Below are 24,687 nucleotides of genomic sequence, written 5' to 3'. Positions count from 1 at the left end.
CCACCTGAGCCATGGAGAGGGGCGCTGAGCTGGTGCCTTTCACAGGCTGCCTGCCTCCCCCTGGGCAGGGCTCCTATCTCTCCTCCTTTGTCTCCACAAGCACAGGCTTGCATGGGTCAGCAAGTGGTGAATAGCCAACTATCATTTTCCAATTCTTTCCAAAAAGTCCTGTCTATGCTCAGAAGTCCTGCCTGGCCCTTTCAGTGCCCCTACCCCCACCCCCACACACATTTCCTTTTTTTTTTTTTGAGACAGAGTCTGGCTCTTTGGCTCAGGCTGGAGTGGAGTGCAGTGGTGCGATCTCGGCTCACTGCAACCTCCGCCTCCTGAGTTCAAGTGATTCTCCTGCCTCAGTCTCCTGAATAGCTGGGACTACAGGCACGTGCCACCATGCCCAGCTAATTTTTTGTATTTTTAGTAGAGACGGGGTTTCACCGTGTTAGCCAGGATGGTCTTGATTTCTTGACCTCGACACACATTTCTTTATTGAAATTCCAAATTCTCCAAAGCTCAGAAACATAAAGGTTTTTCCAAACTCAGTGGCAAAGGTGGACCTGAACTGATGCGCCATCACTTACTGTCTTTATTTCTTCCAGTTCACCTGAATACTCATATGTTTTGCCCCCAAAATATAAATGGGTCTGATTATGAGGAGCAGCCCCAGGTTTCAAAGAGGTGCCACATAATGTATGATGTATACAAAAAAGCCTGAGTTCCAAACACATCTTGGATGAGAGGTTGGGACTGTGGGGGATCCCCACACTGGTTAGAGTTCTAGACCCAGAGGAGGGTCATGGTCAACGGGGCTCAGGCCACAGAATGTAGCAGAGCAAGGACTGTGGAACAAAGACGAGGCTTACATGAATTTTTCACTTACTGTGCTGGGTGCTGGTGATTCAGAGATGGAAAGGCCCTAGCGACAGCCCCCTCCACCCAGGGAGCCCACGGGCCAGCAGAGGGACCAAGGGGCACAGGACGGGTGGGGAGCAGAGGCGGATTCCCTGGCTGTGGAACTGTCCATACGGCTGTGGAGGTATGGCTGTGGAGGTACAGGCGGGTTCCCTGGCTGTGGAGGTACTGTCCATACAGGGTGCAGGAGACATCTCCATACAAGGGGGCCCTCACCTGGGGAGGTGGTGACCGTAAGCCTGACAGCCCCAAAGCCTTCAGAGGTGCCGCCTGGGGACACTTTGGGAAAGTCCAGGCGGAGGACACCTGGGAATGTGATAGTGACACAAATGACCGGAGAGACTTGCTCTCAGTCACTGAGTCTGGCTGACTCACTGAAGATTGGGGCCTGAACTTCCCCCTCTGTAAATGGGGTGCAGGCCCTGGCCCTGCCTTCACAGTGCCCCTCGGTCCCCTACAAGCCTTCTCCACAGGGTGGGATTGGGTCTGCCTGGAGCATCCCTACAGCCTATGGGTCAGCAGAGAAGCAGGCACAGAGCTGGGGTGAGACGGTCAGGGCCGGTCCTTCCAGACACCTCAGATCACTCCTCTTCACAAATAATCCCATTTTACAGCCCAGGAAGAGAGAGGCCGGACCACTGCCCAAAAGCCTGTGGCCTGCAGCCTGCCAGGTGCGTCTGCTCGCAGAGCAGGTCTGCGCAGCACCGAGCGGTCAGCAGGGGCAATGCTGGGCACTGGCCAGCCGCGCCAGGACCATCCCTGCTCAGGCCACTGCCTCCTGAGTCCACCACGACCTCGGCGGGTGGGGCAGAGCGTGCAGGGTCTGGCCCGGAAAGCCAGGGGCAGGCTTTAGAGAAGGGGCACCGAAAGGATGGTCCGAGGACCGGCATGGACCTGGGTCCCAGCGAGGGCGGAGGGAGCGTAGGGCTGGGCCTGGGCTGGGGCACCGGGGAGGTGGCGGGGAGGAGGCCGGCAGGAACAGCCGTGCAGGGCGGGGGCGGCGCGGGTCTGGTCGGGTGACCCCGGGCACGGCCAGGGCTGTGGGAGGCGAGGGCGTCGCCCCGAGGCCGCGGGCTAGGGTCCATGGTGGGGGGCCTGGGTCCCCGCCCCCCCGGGCCGCGCTGGGTCGCGCGTGGGCGCGGCGGGCGCCGATTGGCTGCCGGGCGCGCGGGCGGGGCGGGCGGCGGCGGCGGCGGCGCGGAGGGGCCGCTCACCCCGCAGCCCGGCCTCGGCCTCCGCCGCTTGTCGCCGCGCCCCGCCCGCGCGCCCGCCCCGCACGTCCCCCTCCGGCGGCCACCATGAGCACAGGCCTGCGGTACAAGAGCAAGCTGGCGACCCCAGGTGAGCCCGGCGCCCGCCCGCGTGCCCGCGCGCGCCTTTGTCCCCGTCGCCCGCGCGCCTCTCACCGTGTCTCTCCGTCTCTCCCCCGCCCGCCGGCCCGGACCCGCCCGGAACCGGACCCGGACCCGGACTCGACCCCGACCCCGACCCCGCAGAGGACAAGCAGGTATGTGCGCACCGCCGCTCCCCCGCCGGGAGACCCGGCCGGCTGTCACCCATTGTGACACTAGCGCCGCGGGCGCCCAAGCGCGACCCCGCCCCCGCCGGCCCTCACCCAGCCCTGTCGCGATCACCGATTGTCAGCCGGGCAGTGCCGCCGCGCCTGGGGCTGCAGAGGAGAGGAGTCGGGGCCCTGGTCCCCTGACCCGCACAGCAGGGACCATGCGCCCCTCCCCAGGATGGGGGGATGGGCAGAGTGTCCCCCTCCCACAGGGCCAGCGCCAGCATCTCCTGCTGATCTGGCCTGTAGGCCATGAGCTGGGGGTCCTGGGTGAGGCCATGGTCGTGGCAGGCCACGCTGGGGGAGGGGAGTCAGGCTCCATCAGCCAGCACAGTCCCTGAATAGCCCTACAGCAGAGGGCCTGTGGTCACCCCCACCTCCCCTGCACCTTCATGCCCCTTTCCCTCCCCACACAGAAACTCGAGTGTTCAGGTCTGCAGCAGGGACTCTTCCCCAGATTGGGAACCCCCAAGGTCTGGTCTGAGTCATTCTTGTGCCCAGATGGGCCCTGGGACCCTGTGGGTACAAATAGGCTTGTGGCTTCTCAAAAGGGTTGGCTTGGGCCCCGCCCTCCAGGAAAGCAGGACTGGACAGGAGGCTGGTCTAGGCACGTGGGCGAAACCCAGCCAAGCTCAGGGTAAAACAATGCTGTGAGACCCCTGGAGTGGGGTGGGGGCTGACAACCAGGTGGGCTGGGAGGGCTGGGGGAACCCTGCTGGTGGCCTCTCTGGCTTGAGCTCAGCCATCTTTGGAGGAAAAAAGAAGAGCCCAATTCTGGCACCAGGGTGGCATTGGCAGCCCCCATCAGGGATGGAGTTTCTCAGGAGCCATGGATGCTGAGTGGAACTCCAGAGTCCTGGCCCAGGGTGCAGCAGGCAGGGCAGGAGGGCTGGGCACGGGGGCTGGGAGCTGGGGGAGTCACTGGCTGACCAGTGCCATTCTCCTGGAAGGGACCACACCCCACCGAGAGGTGGGTGAGGCTCTCTGGGAGGGGCCCCTTGGGGAGCCAGGCTGGGAGCTGCCTCCCCATCACAGCAGGTCAGACAAAGCCTGAGATGCAGGGACACATGCGTCAGGCTACTGTTTGAGGGAAATGGAAGGAACTGAGGCTGGGAGACCCAGGAGGCTAGGCCCCTGAGGCTTCTCCTGTGCCTGCAGGTGTCCCCAGGTTGACCCAAGGGCACTCCGAGACCCTGGGATCCAGCCACTGCTGTTCAGTGCAGCCAGGTTCTCTTGCCCATTACTTCAGGGTGGGGACCCCCTCCTGCTGAGGTGACCATCCTTTGAGGTCAACTGGGAGTCCACCTCACCCCATCCCAGGCCTCCCCGGCCTCCAAGCCCAGAGGAGGAAGGCACTGTGTGGACAAGGAAGGGAGCCCCAGAGCAGGAGCCAGGCCAGGTGTCTAGGGCAGCCAGTGGGTCTGGGGGAGCTGGAAGCACATGGCAGATTCCCTGCTACCACCGTTGTTGAGCCTCAGCCTGTCCAAGCATTCTTTTTGCTCTTTGAAAGGGGGCTGTAGAGGCGTTAGGGGAGCTCCGTCACTACCCTCTGTGCCCCCACCTCCTCACAGGCAGCACTGGTGCTCTCTTGGCCCTGGCTGCTGCTGCCAGAGCTGACTCGGGTGATTCTAAGAATGGAAGTGCCTGAGAGGCTCAGGCATTGGGAGGAGGTGGGCGCAGCTGTGTCATATGGCTCAGGAAGCCCTGGGAGTATCTTTTGTCACTTGGGGACCAGAGAAGGGGGGTGGCAGGTAGGGTCCCTTCCTTGAGGCTCCCCCAGGGAATCCACAGGCCCTGACTGGGCCCCAGTGGGTGGCAGGGCAGGTCAGTTGAACACTGAGAGTGAGATTCTTGCCCTCCTGACCTGGGCCTCCCCAGAGGCTGTGCCTTACCAATGGGGAAACTGAGGCAGGCAGTCTGAGAGTCACACACTCTGTTAGACACCTGCTAGCCTGAGGCCTAGGCCCAGGGCTGTCTGTCTTCCTGAAGATGCCCTGGGCCTGAGATGCCAGCCTGTCTAGGTGGGTGCTGGGCTTCGAGGTGTGGACCCTCAGGGGGAAACTGCGTGGGACTCAGCCTAGAGGCTTCCTGCAGGTCAGGGCCACGGAAGGCTGGGGCCAGTGAGGAGGCTTTCTGGTAGCAAGGACTGAGGGATGCTCTGGTAGAGCTGGGGGGCCTGGAGCTGCCCCCTTTCCCTGGGATGAAAGGCTCTCCTGTTTCCAGCTGTGGGCCTGCCCCTCCTCCCCAGGTGCCAGCGGTCCAGGCCCCACAACGGGACCAGGGCCTGGACAGGGAGTGGAGGAGGTCTCTCAGCCAGGAGAGCCTAAGGGAGGGCTGGTGGCGGGTGGGGTGGGGTTGGGGCCTCCAGCTTCTAATGTTCTAATGCGCAGGGGCTTGGCCTGACCAGTCCTACCCTGGAACCTTTCCAGGCCCCATGTCCTGCTCCGTTGGGCTTGCCTGTTGGGATTCTACTGGGGTCATGGAGGTGGGTGGCCCACAGAGTGGAGCTTGGGAGACCCCCGCAGTCCCTGGAGTAGCCACATGGGAGGGAGGCCCGGCTGGCAGGAGCTCCCAGTCCCTCCAATCCTGTGCGTCAGAGCTGGTGAGGATGCTCAGAGGGCAAGGGAATGTCCACAGAAGCACGTGGGAGATGGATCCCATCCCACCCCCTACCCCTGTCTCTGAGGGCAGGGCCACCTGAGGGCTGCAGGGCAGCGAATGGGTGGCCGGCGTTTATTCAGCAGGTTGGCGGGGGCTTCCAAGTTTTGCAGGGACCTCCAGTACTCTGGCAGCCTGCACCCTTCCCTTCCTTCCCTTCTGTCCACCCTAAGCCTCCTAGGGGGCAGGCAGGCTGGACTTCACAAAAGGTGGGCTCTGCCCTCCTCCGGTCCCCCGAATGTCTTGGGGCGCCGCACCGGCAAAGAGTCCACCAAACACACATGCACGCACCCGCGCACACGCACATACCCAATGCACGCACACACATGCACGTACACACGCATACACGCATGTATACACGCACATACGCACGCGCACACACACAGGCATTACACGCACATGCACGCGCACACACGCAGGCATTACACACACCCGCACGGACGCGCACACACAAACACGCGCACACACCAACACGCACGCACGCACGGGGGAGGTCAGCCCCAAGCAGGGCTGGGGAGGGGTGCAGGGCGCGGCGTGTCTGTGGGCACTTCGGGCGTCGTGACGCCGCCGGGAGGTTTTCGGGCAAGTCTGCGAGAAGACAGCGGGCCCTGAACTGGGCGGGTTCCCGCGCGGTTGCGCGTGGGTCCCGGGAGCGGCCTCCGGCGCCCTCTGTCGGGCGGAAGCCGCGCAGCACCTCCTGGGGGCGGGACGCGCGGCGGCTACCGACTCCCAGCCCGCCCCAGCCCGCCCCAGCCCGCCCCAGCCCGCCCCAGCCCGCGTGCAGGACCCGGTCGTCCCCTCCTGCTGTCCCGGGGCCCGGACTGAGGCCCCGGGGGCGCGGCGGGGCTCCCGGTCCACGCGAGCCATGATGGTTCATCCGCGCCTCGGCTCAGCCCTGCCCTCCGCAGCCGCTTTCGGGTGGCTCCGCCCGCGGCCCAATTTCCAGGCTACCGTTTCCCGGCGACGGCGGGCGGGGCCGTCTCTGCCGCCCCCCGCCGCGCGCTTCGCGGGCGCCTGCGACGCCCCGCCTCTGGCTCGGGTGCGGGAGCGGGGCCTGCCCGGACTGCGACGCCGCCACAGCTCGGGGCCAGTCCGCCCAGTCAGGGGGCATGGCTCGGGCGGCCTCGGGGGTCGACGATCCCCCGGGTAGGCGACGTGCCCTGTCCAGGCCTCACTTCCCGCGTCCGCAAAACGGGGTGGAGAACGCAGCCTAAGGCAGAGCCGCGCCAAGGTCCCTCGCTATCGCCGGGCTCTGGCGGCCTGACCGGGCCTGGGGTCCGAGCGCCCCCGCGGGCCTGCGGGGGTCGCCGCGATGGACTCGCTGGCAGCGCCCCAGGACCGCCTGGTGGAGCAGCTGCTGTCGCCGCGGACCCAGGCCCAGAGGCGGCTCAAGGTGCGTGTGTGGAGAGGGCGGAACGTGGGTCTGTGACCCCGCGGGCTCCGGGACTCGGCATGGGGTCCCCGTCCCCGCGCGCCACGGCCCGCCAGCTCCTAGGCTCAGCCCTTCCCTCCGCAGCGGCCTCGGAGGTCCGCGGCCCCACGGTGGGGCGACGTGCCCTGTCCAGGCCTCACTTCTCGAGACTCCAAAACGCGGCGGAGAATGCGGCCGTGGGACCCCGCCAGGGGCCCCAAAGGTCTGCGGGGGCTGGGCGCCTGGGCGCGCGGGCGGGGGAGGCTCGGCGCCGCCGTCTATAAATAGGCGCTGCTCCGCTGCCGCCGCCCCCGCGGCTGGATGCGGGCCAGGCAGGGCCTCCCGCCCCCTGGCACTCTCCGAAGGGGTGAGTGTCGGCCCCGAGCTTTTCCGGCTTCTAGAGGGCCTTGAGTATGTCCCAGGGGTCCCAATCCTGCTGCCCTCTGCCCGAGGAGGGAGGACATCGCCTGTGTCTGCTGCGGCCTGACATCTCCCCACGGGACAAACACAGTCTCCGTCCCTGCAGAGCCCTCCCTGAGACTGGGGCCAGAGGTGTCTTCTGCCACCCCCTCGCCTGCCTTCTTACCTCCAGTCTTTTGCCCACGGGCCCTCCCCTCATTTTTGCCAACGAAATGCCCCACGCTGGGAACCGTACCCTCTGCTGTCTCCTCATACTGCATTTGGTAAGAGACAGGGTATTGGGCTTCCAGAGAAACCTTTGTGTCCCTAACCTGTTCCATCCTGTCCCCAGGACATTGACAAGCAGTACGTGGGCTTCGCCACACTGCCCAACCAGGTGCACCGCAAGTCGGTGAAGAAAGGCTTTGACTTCACGCTCATGGTGGCTGGTGAGTGGGCCAGGCTCCTCGGGGGAGTGACTGGGGTCCCTGGCCAGCCAAGCTTGGAGCCCCAGACCTAACCCAGCTCCTCTATACCTGTGTGCAGGTGAGTCAGGCCTGGGGAAGTCCACACTGGTCCACAGCCTCTTCCTGACAGACTTGTACAAGGACCGGAAGCTGCTCAGTGCTGAGGGTGAGTGGCCCCCAGGAGGCCCTGGCACTGATCCCCAGTCCCCTTCCATGGGACCTCTCCAAGGACTCCCTTTCAGGTCCAGCTCCCACTGTTCTCGAGGTGTGGGTCCCTCGGGGGTAGGGCCAAGGCACCAAGATGGATGAGGACAAGGGTAATGGCTGCCAAAGGCGAGGGGCTGAGGGTTGGAGAGTCCCCTCCAGTGGCCCCTTCCCCGTAGAGCGCATCAGCCAGACGGTAGAGATTCTAAAACACACAGTGGACATTGAGGAGAAGGGAGTCAAGCTGAAGCTCACCATCGTGGACACGCCGGGATTCGGGGACGCTGTCAACAACACCGAGTGGTGAGCGAGGCCTGCTGAGAAAGGCCCTGCCTAGGCGGCCACAGCACTCCAGGCCTGGCCTCACCTCCCTCCTGCCCACAGCTGGAAGCCCATCACCGACTATGTGGACCAGCAGTTTGAGCAGTACTTCCGCGACGAGAGCGGCCTCAACCGAAAGAACATCCAAGACAACCGAGTGCACTGCTGCTTGTACTTCATCTCCCCCTTCGGGCATGGGTGTGTGGCTGTCCTGGGGCCAGGCTCGGGAGTGCACCCCCTACAATATGGTCCCCTGGCTGTGCCTATGCCCACCCTCGGCTGCTCTTGGCAGGCTGCGGCCAGTGGATGTGGGTTTCATGAAGGCGTTGCATGAGAAGGTCAACATCGTGCCTCTCATCGCCAAAGCTGACTGTCTTGTCCCCAGTGAGATCCGGAAGCTGAAGGAGCGGGTGAGCCTGCCGTTGCACAGGGGCCTGGCCAGGGCCCTGGGGCTGAGAGTACCAGGGGCACTTGACCGGCCTCAAATCTAATGGTCCTTGCCCCACCACAGATCCGGGAGGAGATTGACAAGTTTGGGATCCATGTATACCAGTTCCCTGAGTGTGACTCGGACGAGGATGAGGACTTCAAGCAGCAGGACCGGGAACTGAAGGTGAACATGCAGACTGGTGGGGCAGGGGGGATGGAGGTGGCGAGGGGCAGAACCAGAAGGCTTTGTCTCCTTCACACCGGGCCTGCTGGAGGAGGGCCAGGTCAGCCCAGTTGGGGGCAAGAGTCATTTGTTCTAGGAGTAGAGGACCTGTACCCCCTTCATCCAGGGCTAGAAGGTAAAGGTCACCATGTCTTTGCCTGGCTGGGGTGGGTCATGTGGGTCCCGAATGGTGCTTGGCAGGTATGGAGCACTTGCCCAGATCCAGAGGTGCAGCAGTGGGCCAGGCCCCCAACCCCAACCCTCTTCCTATGGGTCACCAGAGGAAGGGGCTGCCCCAGTGGCACACCCTGGCTCCCAGATTTCTGAGCTCCAGGGTTGGTGGCTTTGGGTGCCCCAGCAGCTAGAGTGGTGATGATGGAGACCATGCCAGGGGCAGGTGGCCACCAGGGCAGGGGCATCAGCACAGGGAGACATAGGCTCAGCCCTGGGGAAGGAAGGGGCAGCTGGAGGGGGTGGTTCTTGATGAGGGAGGAGATGAGGAGGGAGCATGCCTGGTTGGGCATAGTCTGGAAAGGCCCTGGAATGTGAGCCGCATGGGCTCTGACTCCAGCCAGGGGCAGAGAGGCCAGAAAGGGGCAACGCCAGGATCTCTTTGAGGAGAGGTCGTTGGTGGTGATGCTGGAGGGGTGCCCCGGGAGTTACATGCCCGTTTCCCATCAGTAACCCTGCAATTACGCTCACCGGGTGTGAGCCCTTCTCCCTCCTTCCCCCAGGAGAGCGCGCCCTTCGCCGTTATAGGCAGCAACACGGTGGTGGAGGCCAAGGGGCAGCGGGTCCGGGGCCGACTGTACCCCTGGGGGATCGTGGAGGGTGAGTAGAGTCTTGGGGTACCAGGTCTGGGGCGGGGGAAGGCTGTCCTGGGCCGGCGCCAGCCCACTACCCACCCCCACCCCGCAGTGGAGAACCAGGCGCACTGCGACTTCGTGAAGCTGCGCAACATGCTCATCCGCACGCACATGCACGACCTCAAGGACGTGACGTGCGACGTGCACTACGAGAACTACCGCGCGCACTGCATCCAGCAGATGACCAGGTGCGCGCCCCAGCCGCAAGGCAGACCTCGCCCCTCTGGCCCCGCCCACGTCTCCATAACTGAGGGCCGGTCCTGTCAGCCCATCCAGACTTGAACCTTGCACCATTCCCCAAATCGCCCACACACCCCCAGAGCCTGGTCTCCCTAGAACCAGTCCAGGGCTGTGAGGGCTCCGGAGGGCAGGGCCTCAGCATTGGCGGGGATGGGCCAGGCATCCCCAGCCCACGCTGAGCCTGCCGGCGGCGCCGCCCCTCCCATCCTCTCCCCCTACCCCTGCAGCAAACTGACCCAGGACAGCCGCATGGAGAGCCCCATCCCGATCCTGCCGCTGCCCACCCCGGACGCCGAGACTGAGAAGCTTATTAGGATGAAGGATGAGGAAGTATGTGGGGCGGCGGGGGCGGCGGAGGCCGGCGGCAGGGATGCGTCCCCGCGGTGCTGCTCACCCGCCCGGTTGTCTCCGCCCGCAGCTGAGGCGCATGCAGGAGATGCTGCAGAGGATGAAGCAACAGATGCAGGACCAGTGACGCTCGCCGCGGACACACCGTCCGTCTCCGGGACGCCCTCCCACCCCTGGACCCCAGACCGGACTATTCCCGACCCGGAGACGCAGGGCCACAGCCCCCAGCTGACCCTAATTTATTCTCAGCACCACTCCCTCCCAGGTCATTGTATCTGCTTCCAAGGGGCCTGGACCGTAGCCCCCGCCCAGCTGGCCCTCTCTGACCTTGGGGGATCAGGAGCGAAGTTGGGCGGGACTTCAGAGATCCGCCTCCCTTGCCCTTCCCCCGCCCCCGGACGGTCACAGCACCCAAACTGCAGGCCCTGCGCTGTCAAGCGGGCAAAGCTAGGCAGAAGAGGATTCCCAGGATCCTGGGTCTGTTCCCTGCTCCAGTGCTGCAGAACGGACTTGGGAGCCCTCCTTTGCCTGCTCCCGCGGGTCACCCAGCGAGTGCTGAGACCCCATTTTCTGTCGAGGTGGGCCGAGTCTTCCCTTATCCCCAGAAGCCTAGCGGGCAGGTTTGGGCTGAATCAAATGGGAGCCCTCCAGACATAAGGAGGCCAGAGGCTGCAAGGAGGGCGGGCCGTGACCGCTCACACCCGTTCTCCACGGCCCGGCCCGACCTGGAGGGCCCCCGGGGCACTGGGCGGTGAGCCACCTCCTGGCAACTCTTGGTGCCGTCCCCTGCTGTCGCTCGAGGCCTCTTCTCCCCAGCACCGCTGTGGTGTGCCGGGATCCTGAGCCTCGGCCTCCCGATCTTCCCACTCGCATGATCCCTTCCCGCCACACGATGCTCCGTTTTGTTCCGTTGTGAATGCCGCGTCCTGTCCTGGTGACAGGAGAACAATGTTGGTGAACGTCGCAGCGGGTGTCCGAGTGCTCCGTGTGCCCCTGAGAGCGGGTGGGAGCGGAAGCCTGAGCGGCCTGCGGCCACCGGGATAGTGTACTATCTGCGGCTGCAGCGCGCGTCCGCGCGGCCTCTGGGCTATTTCTGGCCAGGCCGCAGCACTGTGGTCGGTGCGGGCGTGGCGGGGGCGGGGCGGCCTTATCGCTCGGCTCTCCCGCCTACGCCTCCCGCTCCAGAGTAAGCCGGGCCGCAGTCTTCTCGCCATGGGCTCCGGTGAGTCTGGAGTCCGGTCGGGCCCCCGGCTGCTCCCTAGGCCGACGCGGGTTGAGAGGCGCTCTGGTCCTTTGGCTGCAGCCGGGAGAGACTTTGGTCAGACTTAGAGGGGACTTCCAGCCGGCGTGCGGGGTGGTCAGGGTGGAGAGGCTGGCGGGCTACCGGGACGCCGGGCATCAGGGGCTGGATGGAGCCGGGCCGGCGCTCTGGGTCGCCCAGGTGCCCCGCCGACCGCCCGGCTCACTGCGGCGCTTCCCTTGCAGGGCCGCGCGGGGCGCTGAGCTTACTGCTCCTGCTGCTGGCCCCGCCGAGCCGCCCGGCCGCAGGTTGCCCGGCGCCCTGTAGCTGCGCGGGGACGCTCGTGGACTGCGGGCGCCGCGGGCTGACTTGGGCCTCGCTGCCGACCGCCTTCCCTGTCGACACAACCGAGCTGGTGCTGACCGGCAACAACCTGACGGCGCTGCCGCCGGGGCTGCTGGACGCGCTGCCCGCGCTGCGCACCGCACACCTGGGCGCCAACCCCTGGCGCTGCGACTGCCGCCTTGTGCCGCTGCGCGCCTGGCTGGCCGGCCGCCCAGAGCGTGCGCCCTACCGCGACCTGCGTTGCGTGGCGCCCCCAGCGCTGCGCGGCCGCCTGCTGCCCTACCTGGCAGAGGACGAGCTGCGCGCCGCTTGCGCTCCCGGCCCGCTCTGCTGGGGGGCGCTGGCGGCGCAGCTTGCGCTGCTGGGCCTTGGGCTGCTGCACGCGTTGCTGCTGGTGCTGCTGCTGTGCCGCCTGCGGAGGCTGCGGGCCCGCTCCCGCACCCGCGCCGCAGCCCGGCTGTCGCTGACCGACCCGCTGGTGGCCGAGCGAGCTGGAACCGACGAGTCTTGAGGAGAGAACCGGCGCGTCCTGTGGAGAGAACCAGCGCTGGGCAACGCGGGCCTGCAAACTCGACAGGACCCTCCCCGAGGGGCCCTCGCGCCAACCTGGTCTCCGCCTCCTCTGCTGCCCCATCTCCCAGACCCACCCCACCTGCAGGCCCAGACCACGTGGGACAGAACTCCTGCCCACCCTACCCCGAAGGAGGCGAACCCGCACCTCCAGGCTTGGGAGGACCATGGGGCACAATGCGGTCCAGACCCTGCTGCGTCTCCCTTCCAAACTCTGGTGCTGAATAAACCCTTCTGATCTGGCCTTCTCTGCACGACTGACCTGGAAATTCCCCTCGCCAAACACAGGAAAAGGCCCCAGGAGGCGGTTCAAGGGGACACAAACACATCCTCACATGCCCACCCTAACCTCAGGGGCAGACAGGAGTCAGTGGGTGAACTCTCCCCTTCCAGACACACTCCCAAAAGGCCACATGGGAAGGCATGAGAGAGATGCTAAGTGATAACGTGGGGGCCAGTGAGGATGTTGTGGGGACACTGAGGACCCTGTGGGGGCAGTGAGGATGCTGTGGGGACAGTGAGGACGCTGTGGGGATGCTGTGGGAAGGCTGTGGGGACAGTAAGTACACTGTGGGGGCTGTGAGGACGCTGTGGAGACAGGACGCTGTGGGGGCGGCGAGGACGCTGTGGACACTGAGGGCGCTGTGGGGACAATGAAGACGCTGTGGACAGTGAGGACGCTGTGGGGGCAGTGAGGACACTGTGGAGTGAGGACACTGTGGGGGCAGTGAGGACGCTCTGGACAGTGAAGGCGCTGTGGGGGCAGTGAGGACGCTGTGGACAGTGAGGACGCCATGGGGGCGGTGAGGGCGTTGTGGCGGCGGTGAGGACGCTGTGGATGGTGAAGACTCTGTGGGGACAGTGAGGACGCTGTGGGGGCAGTGAGGTCGCGGTGGACAGTGAGGATGCTGTGGGGGCAGTGAGGGCGCTGTGGATGCGGTGAGGGCGCTGTGGATGCGGTGAGGGCACTGTGGATGCGGTGAGGGCGCTGTGGATGCGGTGAGGGCGCTGTGGGGACAGTGAGGATGCTGTGGACGACGAGGACGCTGTGGACCGTGAGGACGCTGTGGGGATGGCGAGGACTCTGTGGGGGCGGCGAGGACTCTGTGGGGGCGGTGGGGATGCTGTGGGGGTGGTGAGGACGCTGTGGACAGTGAGGACGCTGTGGACAAAGGGCGCTGTGGAGGCGGTGAGGACGCTGTGGGGACAGTGAGGACACTGTGGGGACGGTGAGGACGCTGTGGACAGTCAAGAGGCTGTGGAGGCAATGGGGACGCTGTGGGGGCGGTGAGGACGCTGTGGGGACAGTGAGGATGCTTTGGGGGTGGTGAGAACACTGTAGGCAGTGAAGACAGTCCCAGCAGTGCGCCTTGTCATCTGAGCATATTCAGGGGCTGGTTCTTGTGGACAGTGCCGGCCATGAGGACACCAAGAGCATTTCAAGGGTTGCGTTTCCTGATGCAGGGACTGCAGCGTTGGCAGCGTTCAGTTCACTAGGGGAGCGTTGGGGCAGGTGACCAGGATTGGTTCGGGTCTGTTGCTCCATCCGGGACTCCCTGGACCATCGGAGTGAGAAGACGGCCTCTATGTGACAGAGTCATGTGCGGTGGGGGTTCTTGGAGGGCCCCACAGCGATGAGTGGACCTCAGGGGTTGCAGGGTCTCTGGAATCGTTGTGTTCTGGAGTGAACCTGCTCCCCCACAGGCTCCACCAACACCCCCAAACCCTCCTCCTTCCATCCCTCCCCATCCCACAGCAGCAGCCCCAGACCCCTTCTGCCAGGGCTCAGGGCTGGCAGCCTGCTTCTGCCAGCTAAGAGCCGTTCCTGTCCCTGCCCACAGCCGCTGCCTTCCCCAGTCTCTCAGGCTGCGCCACACAGGGCCTGCATACTGTTCCTTCTGCCTGGTACAAGGTACCCTCCATGCCACTGCTCCTTGCTCATCTCCTGTGCCTCTGGCGAGTCCCCCACCGGGCCACCACTTCCCAACTGCCCAGACCAGCAAGGGACTTCTCAGAGTTCTTCAGTCTCTGGCCTCCCACTGCCCTGCCTGGATTCTGGAACCGAGCAAACAGGTCAGCACATGGTGCCCAACTTAGGAGGTGACTGACGCCTTCCTCACTATTGGGGCTGGCCTGGGGTGCCAGGGACAGGGTCCCTCTGCCACCATCCATGTGGCCCCCACCTGTCTGGCCCTATGAACAATGGAGACTATTCTCCATGCATCCCAGAGAGGCCCCAGATAAGGAGCCTCAGGTCCCAGCTGCCCAGCCCAGGAAGGCCCTCAGCCCCCAGTGGCCATCACTGACCACCACTGACCGGGTCGGGGAGGCTGCCACTGACACGGCCTTTGTCCTGGCTTTTGTGGGACAAGACAGATGGCCCTCCTGCGGGGCTGATGCTATCTCGAGGCTGCCGGTCAGACGTGAGGCAGGAGCCACCCCTGCCTTTGTGAGTAGGTGCAGGGCATCCGGCCCATTGTGGGCTGCGGCCTACTGTGGTTGTCCATCCGGCCTTATCACCGCATCGAGGACAGTGGCCCCCTTTATACAAATGAACTGCCCAGCTTGCCCTCCCCAGCGGTGGCCTGACACCTCCAGAGCTCCTAGTGGAGGTCAGAGGTAACCATCGTCATAACACCGTGCGTGTGCAACACTCTAAACTCAGTCCAACAGGGCAGGGGAGGGGGTGTGCTCCCCACTTTCTCTAAGAAACCAGATCCCAGAAGGGGGCTCTCTGCTGGGCCCCAGAGCATTTTTTGTGTGCACTGGAAACAGGGCTGAGGCAGGCCCCTTGGATACCCTGTCTGCCTCACTGAGGTCTTTGGGGTGCAAATGTACAGCCCAGGAGAAAGTGGCCCGGGGTCCTTGGTGGCCCGCAGCCAAGAGAAGGACACTCCTCTGGTCTGTGGGAAAAGGCCCCAGCAGGAGATAGGGGGAGTGGGCAGCCCACTGCCTGCAAGGCTTGAGGTCTCCTGGGCCAGTGTGTCGCTCAGGGGGTGGCAGGGGGGCCCTGAAGGGCAGGAGCTGCAGAGGCAGAGGGCCTCCTGTTGGGGAAAGCAGCTGGAATCACTGTGTGGTTAGACCTAAGGAAGAACTTCCTGCCTGCTGGTCGGCGGGGCAGCCGAATCCTATGGTTCCTCCACAGCCCCTCCTCTTGCTGGCTCTCCGTGGTCTAGACTGGTTCGTGCCAAGGTACTGACCACGGAACGCACAGGGCTGCCCTGGCTGGCTGACCTTCCTTGGCTGCCTGGGAGCCCCCAGTCCCCACGCCTGACTCTGAGCTGACTCTCCACACACACTGACCCTGGGGCCTCAGCCTCCAAGGAGTGTGGGGAAGTGGGTAGTCCCAGTTCAGTACACCTGAATGGCCCTGTGGGGACAGGAGAAAGGCACACCCTCCCTGCAGACCTGGGCACCACCTTGACCCAGCATTGTCCTTCATTTCACAGACAACACACCTGCCCCAAGACCCCCTCCCCACTGATGAGCTGGGCCCCTCTGTGACCTCAGACTCTTCCTTCTAGGCAGGAACAGGTGGGGGTCCCGTCTCCAAGCCTTGCCTGGACCCCACACCTCCAATCCCAGGCCAGCTGATTCAGGGCTCCTTGCCCTGCATCCCAAGGGCCCTCTCACCACCATTGCCCACCCCACCTCCCTGGGCTCCTGGGATCTCAGCCTTAGGTCAAGGCCCAGCCCTGGTGCACCCTCCCCCGTGGGCCAGGCCCTCCACGCCTTTGCCCGAGCCAGTCCCTCCACAGGGCACGCCCTACCTGCTGTGGCTACTCTTCAATCTTAGAGGCCCCTCTCAAGCCCATCCTCACAGAGCTTCCTAGGCCTGCCCTGGCCTGACACATAGTGCAGGACAGTGTCCAGGCCTATGTCCCCAAGATCCACTTGGGGTTCAAGCCACATCTTGGGCCTATACACAGCCAGCTAGTGAGTGAGCAAGAGAGTGAGTGAGCGAGGCCCTGCAAGATGGTCATCTGTCTTGTCCCACAAAGGCCAAGACAACGCCGTGTCAGCGGCAGACTCTCCAACCTGGCCTGTGATGGCCAGTGGTGGTCAGTGACGGCTGGGCCGCGAGGCTCACAGCTCAGGCCGCACCCGCGCGTTTCACAGACCGGCCAGGAAGCTCCCAGGGCGAGGGCCTAGTCGTGTCCTCTTCTCGGGCGAGCAACCCTAGGCAGGCACCAGAGGGCGCTCGCGGTCTGCAGAAAACGCTGGCTAAGGGGTGAGCGCGGAAAGAGGTGGGCACTGTGGGTGCAGACAGCTGGGGTCCGCGGAGAAACGGATGCCTGGAGCTGGGGCACTGGGTTGCCCAGGCTGGCGGCGAGCGGCACCGAGTGGGACGGGCAGGCTGCCCCTCGTGAGGGGGGGGAGGGGGTCGCCGCGTGGCGGCTGACAGACGGGGCGGGATGAGCGTAGCCCCCGCCCCTGCCCTGGTGCACTGACAGCCTGTCAACCGGGAAGATAAGGGACTTCTTCCGCTGGGCGTGGGGTGGGGGTCAACCCAGGTGCGCTGTCCCCCTCCCGCTGGTGTTTGCTCGGTAAACACTTATTGGGCCCCGGCTGTGCACACCGCCGCGGGGGAGGGGCGGGCGACCTGAAGGCCTGGGCTCCACGGCCTCTGCCAGGGATGCCGGGTCCACGGGCCATCAATGATGCAGGAAAAGAGGCTGTCACCTCTGGCCCACCTGGAGAGAGTTGCCTGTGGGGTCCTTCGTGGGCCCCCTCCAGCCTGGGGTGGCCCTAGCCTCAGCTTCAGAGCTGGGCTGACCCCCACTAGCCGAGGCATTAATGGGGCCCCGTGGAGGAGGTCCTGGGAAGGTCTGGGGAGCTGAAGTCCTGGCCACGTGGGGGGGACTGCACCCCCTGCCCAGACGGAGCAACAACATTGGGGTGGGTGGCGGGGCCCTGGGGGCCCATAGCTCAGCGCAGCGTCTGCGCCCACCCCCTGTGTTTCCGATGGAAGACAGGCTGAAGGTGATAAATCACCAGGTCCCACCCCCACCCACCCCGCCAACGGGTAGGGAAGGGGGGCTGCATGTGACAGAGATGGGGACTGAGACAGAGACGGGAGCCAGGTCTAGAGGAGAGACCAGAGACAGTGGCACTGTGGTGGCCCTGCTGACACGGGCCAGGACCCTTGCTTGGGTGTCTGGCCTCCCCGCTCTGGGCGCCCCTTCCACAAAGCCCATCTGGAAACCAGCTGAGAGCCACCGTACCCCCACCCCGGCTGACCCCCAACAGGGAGGTGGAGGAGGGAGGGAGACCTTTGCAGCCATAACTCTGTCCCCCGCCCGCCCGCCCCCAGGAGGACCATAAATCAGCAGGGGCTCTCAAAGCACTACCGCCACAGGCTGAAGGGAGGGCTTCAGGGCCACTGGTCCTGGGGACTAGGCCTGTCCTTGGCTGTGTCTGTCCCTCTTTAAACAGCCCTGAGGCTGAGGCAGGCATATCACTTGAGGCTAGGAGTTCAAGACAAGCCTGGCCATCATGGTGAAACCCCGCCTCTACTAAAAATACAAAAATTAGCCGGGCGTGGTGGTGTTGGGCACCTGTAATCCCAGCTACTCTGGAGGCTGCAGGGGGAGGATGGCTTGAGCCCAGGAGGCAGAGGTTGCAGTGACCGCAGATCACACCACTGCACGCCAGCCTGGGTGACAGAGCTAAACTCTGTCTCAAAAAAATAAAATAAAAATAAACAGCCCTGAGGGGAACCCCAGTGGCCCCTACCCCCAGCACAGTCTAACTGACTGAGCACTGTCTACACTGGATGTACACACTCACATCCTCACTTTCTCTCTCCAGACAGGAAACGTCTGCAGGGAGCAACTCTGTGTCCTCATCAGGAGACCCCCGGTTGCTGGCCCCTCAGGAACTAGGGGTCAGCGTGTCCTACCCAGTGAAGCCCTCCTGGGGGTCTTCTCTGCCCACAGGAAATGCCTCCTTTTATCCTGTCTTCCTGTCACCACCACCCCCCAGGGTGCTGAGGGCCAGCTGGACAAAAGGTGGTGAGAGATGGGCCAGGTGGGTCCCCCGCAGGTGAGTGCACCCCACACACATACACACAGGGCAGGTGCAGAGTCAGTACCCAGTGGGAGAGGCTTGAGAGGGCCTGGGGGAGTGCTCCCTGGAGCTGTGGGGTGTGCTCAGCACCCTAGTTCTAGCTGGGCCAGCCTCAGCAACCCCTGTCCAGGGTCCATCCTACAGATGGCTCCCAGGGTTCCCACAGCGGGCATAAGGGCATTGTACACAAGGAAACACAGATGTCCACCGTGACATCACCCCAGCTTGTCTCAAAGAGCCATGGGGTTGGGGATGGGGGCTGCTCCTTGTCTAGAAAGACCTTCAGAGATGTTGGAATTCTGTGCCTGAGACAGGCACTGACTGTCCCTGGGCTGGCCTGGGCCTGGTCACCTGGACTGTCACCTTCATCCTCAGAGCAAACCCTTGAGTCTAGCACTAGCGACGTCTCAGGTGAGGGTTCAGAGTGTGCAGCAGCTGGAGGTATGCTCAGCTCAGCCTGTAGGAGGGTCTGGCTTTTCCAGAATGTCCCAGGGAGAAGAGCGCCAGGGGAGTAGGGTGCTGGGGTGTGCAGGGGAGCCCATCTCCCGTCATCCATTCACGTTCAATCATTCAGACCAGTGTGCAGACCTGTCTAGAGCCTGCCAGCTGCCAGGGTCAAGGGCTGGGGGGTTGCAGATCCCTTGGCCCCAGACCCCCACCTGGCAGAGGCACTTTACTCATCTTCCATCCCTCCTGAGAGGGCCAGCTCCCTCCTGAGAGGGCCAGCTCCCTTCTCCCAACACTGGGATTCCCCCTAGTACGAAGTCCTTTGGGGCTCACCTAGGTGTATTTAAGCATGTCTGACAAATTGAGGGACTCCAGGCCTAACAGACTGGAAAGGGGCCGGGAAGGCGAGGGCTCACTCAACCACAGGGGCCAGTCTGCCTTGCCCTCCCCAGGCCGCCCAGGTGTGACTCTCTCCACTGTGTTTGTCCCAGCCACACAGGACCTTAGGGCCAGCCCTGCAAGGTCACTGCACTCCTGGTGGGGTACAGGAACTCTCAAAAATCGGAGGATCTGGAAGGGAAGCCATTGAACTTTGCCTGATGGACCCATGGGATGTGGGGGCACAGACTCCAGGTGGGCACCAGCAGGTCCCCATTTGGCTGGGCCATGTTGACAGAATTAGGGTGCCCACTCCCGGGAGGAAAGCCTCAGTCTACGGCTGAGGGTCCAGTGAGCCAGGGGTGAGGGTCCCAGGGCAGCATCAGAGCAGACCAAGAGCAGACCAAGCCTTCTGCCCTGTACCATGTGGCAGCTGTACCTGCCACTCGGGATCCCAAGCTGGGGTGGAGCTTCAAGGAGGTGCCTACAGGCAGATCCAGGGCTGAGCTCTGCCCGGGTGTCTGTTTCAAAATCTATTTTGATGTGCTTTGTATTTGGGGGGTTGCTTTTCTCTATGCTTTGTTTATTTAAAGATGCTCTTGAAGAGTTCCAGCCAGTCTTTGTAAATGCCGAGGAACGGGAGGCTGTCTGAGCAGGGCTGGGGAGGGTAGGAGCCCCTGACAGCTGCCTGTCCCAGCATGCCCACCCCGTGCCCTTATTGCCCACTGAAGGTGCTCACTCGGCATCAACTGCACTGGCTTCCTCCAGGAGGGTAGCCTGGGGGCTAGGGCCAGAGAGGCACCAGTGCCCAGAGCAGTGTGTGAGGCCAAGGACCTGGCCACTCTGAGACCAAGCAGGTTCCAGGCGTCCATGCTGAGGGGAGTGGGAGACCACTGACTTTCTTTGTGGTAAAAGTGGGGACGGACCTGTTTGTGCGAGCCCGGGGCCTCTCTTGGCAGTAAATGCCTCACTTGGCCACCCCCTGCCCTGGGGTCCTTGGCGGGGTTCCTTGGCATGAGACTTTCTGGTATGGGAATCCCTGGTCTATGGAATATTAGTCTATGAGTCCCTGGTCTGGGGTTCGGAGCCTGCAGAATCCTGCTCTGGGTCCCTGCTATGGGGGTCCCAGAGCAGCAGGTCTCTGACAGGTGTCTGCTCAGGGTCCATAGTCTAGGGGTCAGTGATCTGGCCTTTTCTCCCTAGGGGTGCCAGGTGCCGTGCGCTGCCATGGATGTCTCTGGGATATCAGTCAGCCCCTTCTCTGTGGGCCAAGGAGCCACTGCTAACAGGAGTTGTCCCAGAGGGTCACACTCTTGAGTCTCTTGTGGCAAGGTCAACAGGAGGACCAGCTGGAGCACAGAGAGCATCCCCAGATCACAGGCAGAAGGGTGTTTCCTGCTAAGGCCAGCCGGAAGACTCCACAGACCTCCCAAGTCCTGGCTAGACTCAATCCTGCTGTTATAAGTCCCCCCAGGTCCTCCCTGAATCCTCCCAGAGCCATCCCTGAATCTTCCCGAATGCTCCCTGAATCCTCCCCATGTTGTCTCCTGGAGTCCTCCCAGTCCTTCCTGGATCCTCTCCACATCCTTCCTGAGTGCTCCCAGAATCTTCCTGCAGTCCTACCCGTGTTCTCTCAGGCGTGGGTTGCTGTACCTGGATTGGCCCTAGCAGGTGACTCGGGCTGGAGTTTTGTTGACACCAGTGGAGCCACAAGCCTGCTGTGCACAGGTGTGATGGCAGGCCTGTGAGGGTTCGGGGCTGCATGGCCTTGCTCCCTTTGCACTGGCGTCTGGATGTGCTCAGAGGCCGCCTGGGTCCCCAGGCCTCTGGGACAAGGCCAGTCAAGTCTCAAAAACAGGTAGGACCCCAAGCAGAGCCAAGGCATCACCAGCCCCAGCCCTTGTTCCCGTGTGCCCCATCTCCCAAAGCACTCCCCTGTGTCATGCGGTACCAGCTCTGCCTCTGACTCCCCATGCAGTGGCCCTAAGGCTACTCCCTGCCAGTGTCCTCCTGGGCCTCCTGGGGCGGGCAAGAACCTGCTCACACAGCTACATGCACAGCAAGCATCAGAGGGTCTCCTTCCCTGGGAGACACCACAGCCCCACAGTGGGTCACCCTCAAGGCTAACCACTCAGCTTCTGGGTGGCAAGCCTGCAGAGTGGCCCCAGGCATGCCGGGCCACCTTCTAAGTGTGCCAGTCCCACCACTGTATGTGTGTGTGGGTGTGCCAGAGATGTGCAGTCACACCTCCGTCTGTGTCCCATGTTCCCATGAATGGGTCCTCACACCTCTTGCCCCGCCTCCCTGCCGTGTGCCCCTCGTAGCAGCTTGGCCCTGCCCGCTGCACCATGTGTACACAGAGGCTTATTTTCTCTGCCTTTCAGGCCAGGGGTGTGCTCGTAAATTGTGCAGTCGATGACACATTTATCCCGCGGGCGGCTGGCGGTGTGAATTTATGGCTGCACCCCCTTCCTGGCTGAGGCAGGACAGGGGCCGGGATACCTCTCAGGCAGGAACCTCCAGTCCACTCCACTGGGCTGCTGTGGGGCCATGGGGGCAGGGGCTGGGCCAGGAGGGCTTAGGAGTGCTCCCAAGGTCTTGTCTTGCACAGAAACCCTGCAACTTCAGGGTGCTTGGGGCAATGAGAGGCGAAGCCACTCTGCCTGGGTGAGGGCTGAGGGCACAGTGGCTGCCCGCCTGCCAGAGGCGTGGAGGCGCAGAGCCCAGCCTAATATCCCAGCCTCCATGCTCGCTTCCAGTTGGCTCCTCATCTTCCCACCTGTGAAAGAGGGGACAACTTGGATGCCCCAGGGAGAGCAGGTGTGGGGGTGGCTCCCCTCAGGTGCTGAGTCAGCCACCCACTGCCACTGGGCCCGCTGGGAGTATTGAGATTTGGGGAGGACTGTCAGAAAGGGTGGGGACCTCGAGGGCAGCTGGGGCTGCACACAGGGAAGAGGAGCAGAGATACTGTCGAATCAGAGCAGAGAGCCCCTCAGAGCTCACCTGCCCTCCTCTGCCTTGTAAAGATGGGAAAACTGAGGCCCAGGGAGAGCAGAGGTCCCAGGCCACATGGGTAGGATAACAGAGCCTCAAGATCCTGGATTCCTGCTCCCTAGTATGCAATAAGGGGGGTCCTAGGCACACCCCTCCCCATGGAGCCGCCTTTGTCCTGCAAAGTCTGGAGGTGGGGCCTCTGGCTGAAGGCTCAACAGGGAGCTGATAAAGCAAGTTGGCAAGTTGGTCCCATCAGGGCCACAGCTGGGGGCTGGGACCTGGCTGCCTCCCCTCCGTCCGTCGGTCTGTCTGTGTGCAGGGTCGGGTCTCCAGGGGACCCTCTGTCGGCTCTCAAGCTCCCTCCCATCTCGGCCCCAGCCCCCCCTCACCGCCCGCTGTCAGGATGAGCGATGGCCGTGCCCCTCCCCGGCCCTCGGCCCCAGGCCCGGTTCCCGCTCATTAGCTGCTGACACTGTTTGCTTTCCCGCCCTGGACGCCCACCCCGTCACAGGCCATTTCTCCCGGCGCCCCCCACCCCTGAGGACCTGCCCAGGGGTCCAGGGTGCCGGGTCGAAGGGACTGCCGGGTGCCAGGCAGGACCTGCATTATGCTTCCAGAGCAATGGCCACATGGAGTGCCAGCCCCACCCTCACCTGCACCCCAAGAGATGGGGAGCCACGGGCCACCCTGAGTCTCGCATGGCCCTGCCCACATCACACAGGCCAGACACAGCCGCAGTGAGACTGGGCCGTGCCTTGCAGCTTGGATGGCTTGGTGCTGCACATGCTGGGAGGGTCTCTGATGACAAGTACCGGGCCCACTGTACCCATCTTTGTCTCTCTTTGTCACTGCCCCTATTTCTGTCTTTGTCCCTCTCCTTGGTCTCTGCCCCTAGAGACCAAGTGGAATGACCTTGGAATGACCACTGAGCCACCAGCCTATTCAGAAAGTACATCCCTCACCTGGAGCCCCTCTGTCCCCTCAGGCAGCCCCGGTACACAGCCTAGGGGGTGGGTCCTGAAGCAGCAGGCACCCCTCCCTCCCGCACCACCCCCGCCCCCAATATGGCCACAGCTGGGCGGCATCAGGGCCCGCAGGCCAGTGGCAGCCAGTCCTTCACTTAAAAATGTGTTTGTGATTTCGGCGGGGAGGCAGATAACGGTGACGAATGGCCCGCCTGCCCCCCAGGGCCCTCAGCCCATCTGGTTTGACTTTGGCCTGTCGGCAGTGCCCTTGGGCCTCACCCCTGCCCTCTGGCAGTGCCCTCCGAGTAAGGCACCCCTCAGCCTTTGCACACTCTGGTCCCTTTGCTGGAAACGCCCCTCCTCTCCACCCATCTGTCCCCACATCATGGGCTCCCCTGGCTATGCCCATAGGAGCCACCCATGCAACAGTCAGGGTGGCAGGCCCTGGGCAGTGCTGGAGTTTGCAGGATGGGGGAGGGCACAGGTCCAGCAGGGAGGGGGCATGCCTTGCCTGGGCCCTGCATCCCCTCTGTCCAGTAGGGAATAGTGAGTGCCCACCTGAGGCCAGAGGAGCCGAGGCTAAGGTGATGGAGTGGGCCGGGACTGAGAGAGGTGGCCCGGCGGCCAGGGCAGCGCCTAGCCCTGTGAGACAGCCCATGTGGTCATTGTCAGGAGGAATTTCTGACAGGGCTCGGGACCCTCCTGACCATTGATTATCCAAGCAGGAGGAGTGGCTTCCGGGTCCGGCCATGAGCTCAGCTGGGAGGTCACTGAGGTCAAGCCCGAGTGCCCCTCCTCCTCCAGTCTCCCCTTCTACTCCCTTGGGGCTCCCCAGTTGGGCAGAGGTGCCTGGAAGGTTGCTCCTGCCCAGTTTGAATCCTGGCCGGCTACCACAGGGAGTGGTCAGGGGTCCACTAGGGACTGGGGCTCATGCATTCCTTAGCACAACTTCCCAATCAACCCCTACTTGCCCAGGTCACAGACAGGAGTCAGACCTGGCCCTCAGAGAGGAGACAAGGAGAGGTGGGGGTGCTTAGAGCTCCCCTGGCCCATCTCAGGGGTTGGGGAGGGGCTTGTGTAGAGGGAAGGCATTCGGGCAGGATGGAGGAGGCAGCCCTCCATGGGGTTCTGGGGTCGCCTCTAGGAGAGGCACTGCTCCATTCCCCACTGCACCCTCCAGGCCCACTCCCTGCCCTGTGGCGAGGACAGCTGTAGGGGGAGGGGAGGGGCGGCGCTGTATCAGGACCCCCACCCCCTCCTCCAAAGCAGGAAAATCCCTCTCCCTTAGTATCACATTGTTGAGAATTAACTTTGTTGAAATAAAAATTGGTCGTGGTATTAACTCGGCCTCGAGGATTTTCTCTGGGATCCCGGAGGCTGCAGAGGGGTCAGACGCCCATTCCCAGGGCCAGCCGCTGGCTCGGGTTTTGGGGGCTCCAGCGACCTCAGATCCTTGGGACACGGTGCCTGGTTCCTAAGGGGTTGAGGGAGCCACCCCAGCCCTGCCTTCTACAGCCCTGGACACGAAGGAGGACGGCCCAGACAGTGTGGGTCTTAGGCATCCATCTGTGCCCTTCCCCCACCTCCGTGTCACTTGCAGCCATGGCTGTTGAGCCACAAGATGCCCCTGCTGCTCCTCAGGG

General features: G+C 63.6%; 2 protein-coding genes and 1 long non-coding RNA gene across 5 annotated transcripts; all 3 read left to right on the top strand.

Moving 5' to 3' along the window:
• The first annotated feature begins 2,105 nt into the window (after positions 1–2,105).
• Positions 2,106–10,999, top strand: SEPTIN5 (septin 5). Of its 2 annotated transcripts, XM_055253642.2 has the most exons (12): positions 2,106–2,250; positions 2,406–2,416; positions 7,291–7,387; positions 7,485–7,571; positions 7,789–7,912; positions 7,994–8,128; positions 8,223–8,340; positions 8,442–8,543; positions 9,317–9,413; positions 9,501–9,636; positions 9,916–10,018; positions 10,107–10,999. In XM_055253642.2, exons 1-12 carry the CDS (start codon positions 2,208–2,210, stop codon positions 10,161–10,163), a joined length of 1,110 nt encoding a protein of 369 aa, XP_055109617.1. In that variant the 5' UTR covers positions 2,106–2,207; the 3' UTR covers positions 10,164–10,999. The 2 variants fall into 2 exon arrangements, with proteins under 2 accessions (XP_055109617.1, XP_055109615.1); XM_055253640.2 differs by lacking the exons at positions 2,106–2,250; positions 2,406–2,416 and adding an exon at positions 6,149–6,521.
• Positions 11,000–11,218: 219 nt separating this feature from the next.
• GP1BB (glycoprotein Ib platelet subunit beta) lies at positions 11,219–12,435 on the top strand. Its single transcript, XM_055253670.2, has 2 exons — positions 11,219–11,258; positions 11,522–12,435. Exons 1-2 carry the CDS (start codon positions 11,249–11,251, stop codon positions 12,130–12,132), a joined length of 621 nt encoding a protein of 206 aa, XP_055109645.1. The 5' UTR covers positions 11,219–11,248; the 3' UTR covers positions 12,133–12,435.
• A 934-nt stretch (positions 12,436–13,369) lies between these two features.
• On the top strand, positions 13,370–24,386 carry LOC134733458 (uncharacterized). 2 transcript variants are annotated; one of them, XR_010116921.1, is made up of 4 exons: positions 13,370–14,264; positions 18,003–18,221; positions 19,199–19,340; positions 20,289–24,386. It is a non-coding gene; the product is annotated as an uncharacterized lncRNA (long non-coding RNA). The 2 variants fall into 2 exon arrangements; XR_010116920.1 differs by having other exon boundaries at positions 18,003–19,340.
• The last annotated feature ends 301 nt before the right edge of the window (positions 24,387–24,687 follow it).

Source organism: Symphalangus syndactylus, chromosome 18 (assembly GCF_028878055.3).
Source record: "Symphalangus syndactylus isolate Jambi chromosome 18, NHGRI_mSymSyn1-v2.1_pri, whole genome shotgun sequence".
NCBI lineage: Eukaryota > Metazoa > Chordata > Mammalia > Primates > Hylobatidae > Symphalangus > Symphalangus syndactylus.
This window is presented reverse-complemented; position numbering and strand designations above follow the sequence as displayed.

Excerpts from the sequence above, each read along its gene's own strand:
- SEPTIN5 (XM_055253640.2), top strand. The coding sequence starts at position 6,441 with ATGGACTCGCTGGCAGCGCCCCAGGACCGCCTGGTGGAGCAGCTGCTG. Across the intron at positions 7,572-7,788 it reads GAAGCTGCTCAGTGCTGAGG|AGCGCATCAGCCAGACGGTA; the intron begins GTGAGTGGCCCC and ends CCTTCCCCGTAG. Across the intron at positions 7,913-7,993 it reads GCTGTCAACAACACCGAGTG|CTGGAAGCCCATCACCGACT; the intron begins GTGAGCGAGGCC and ends TCCTGCCCACAG.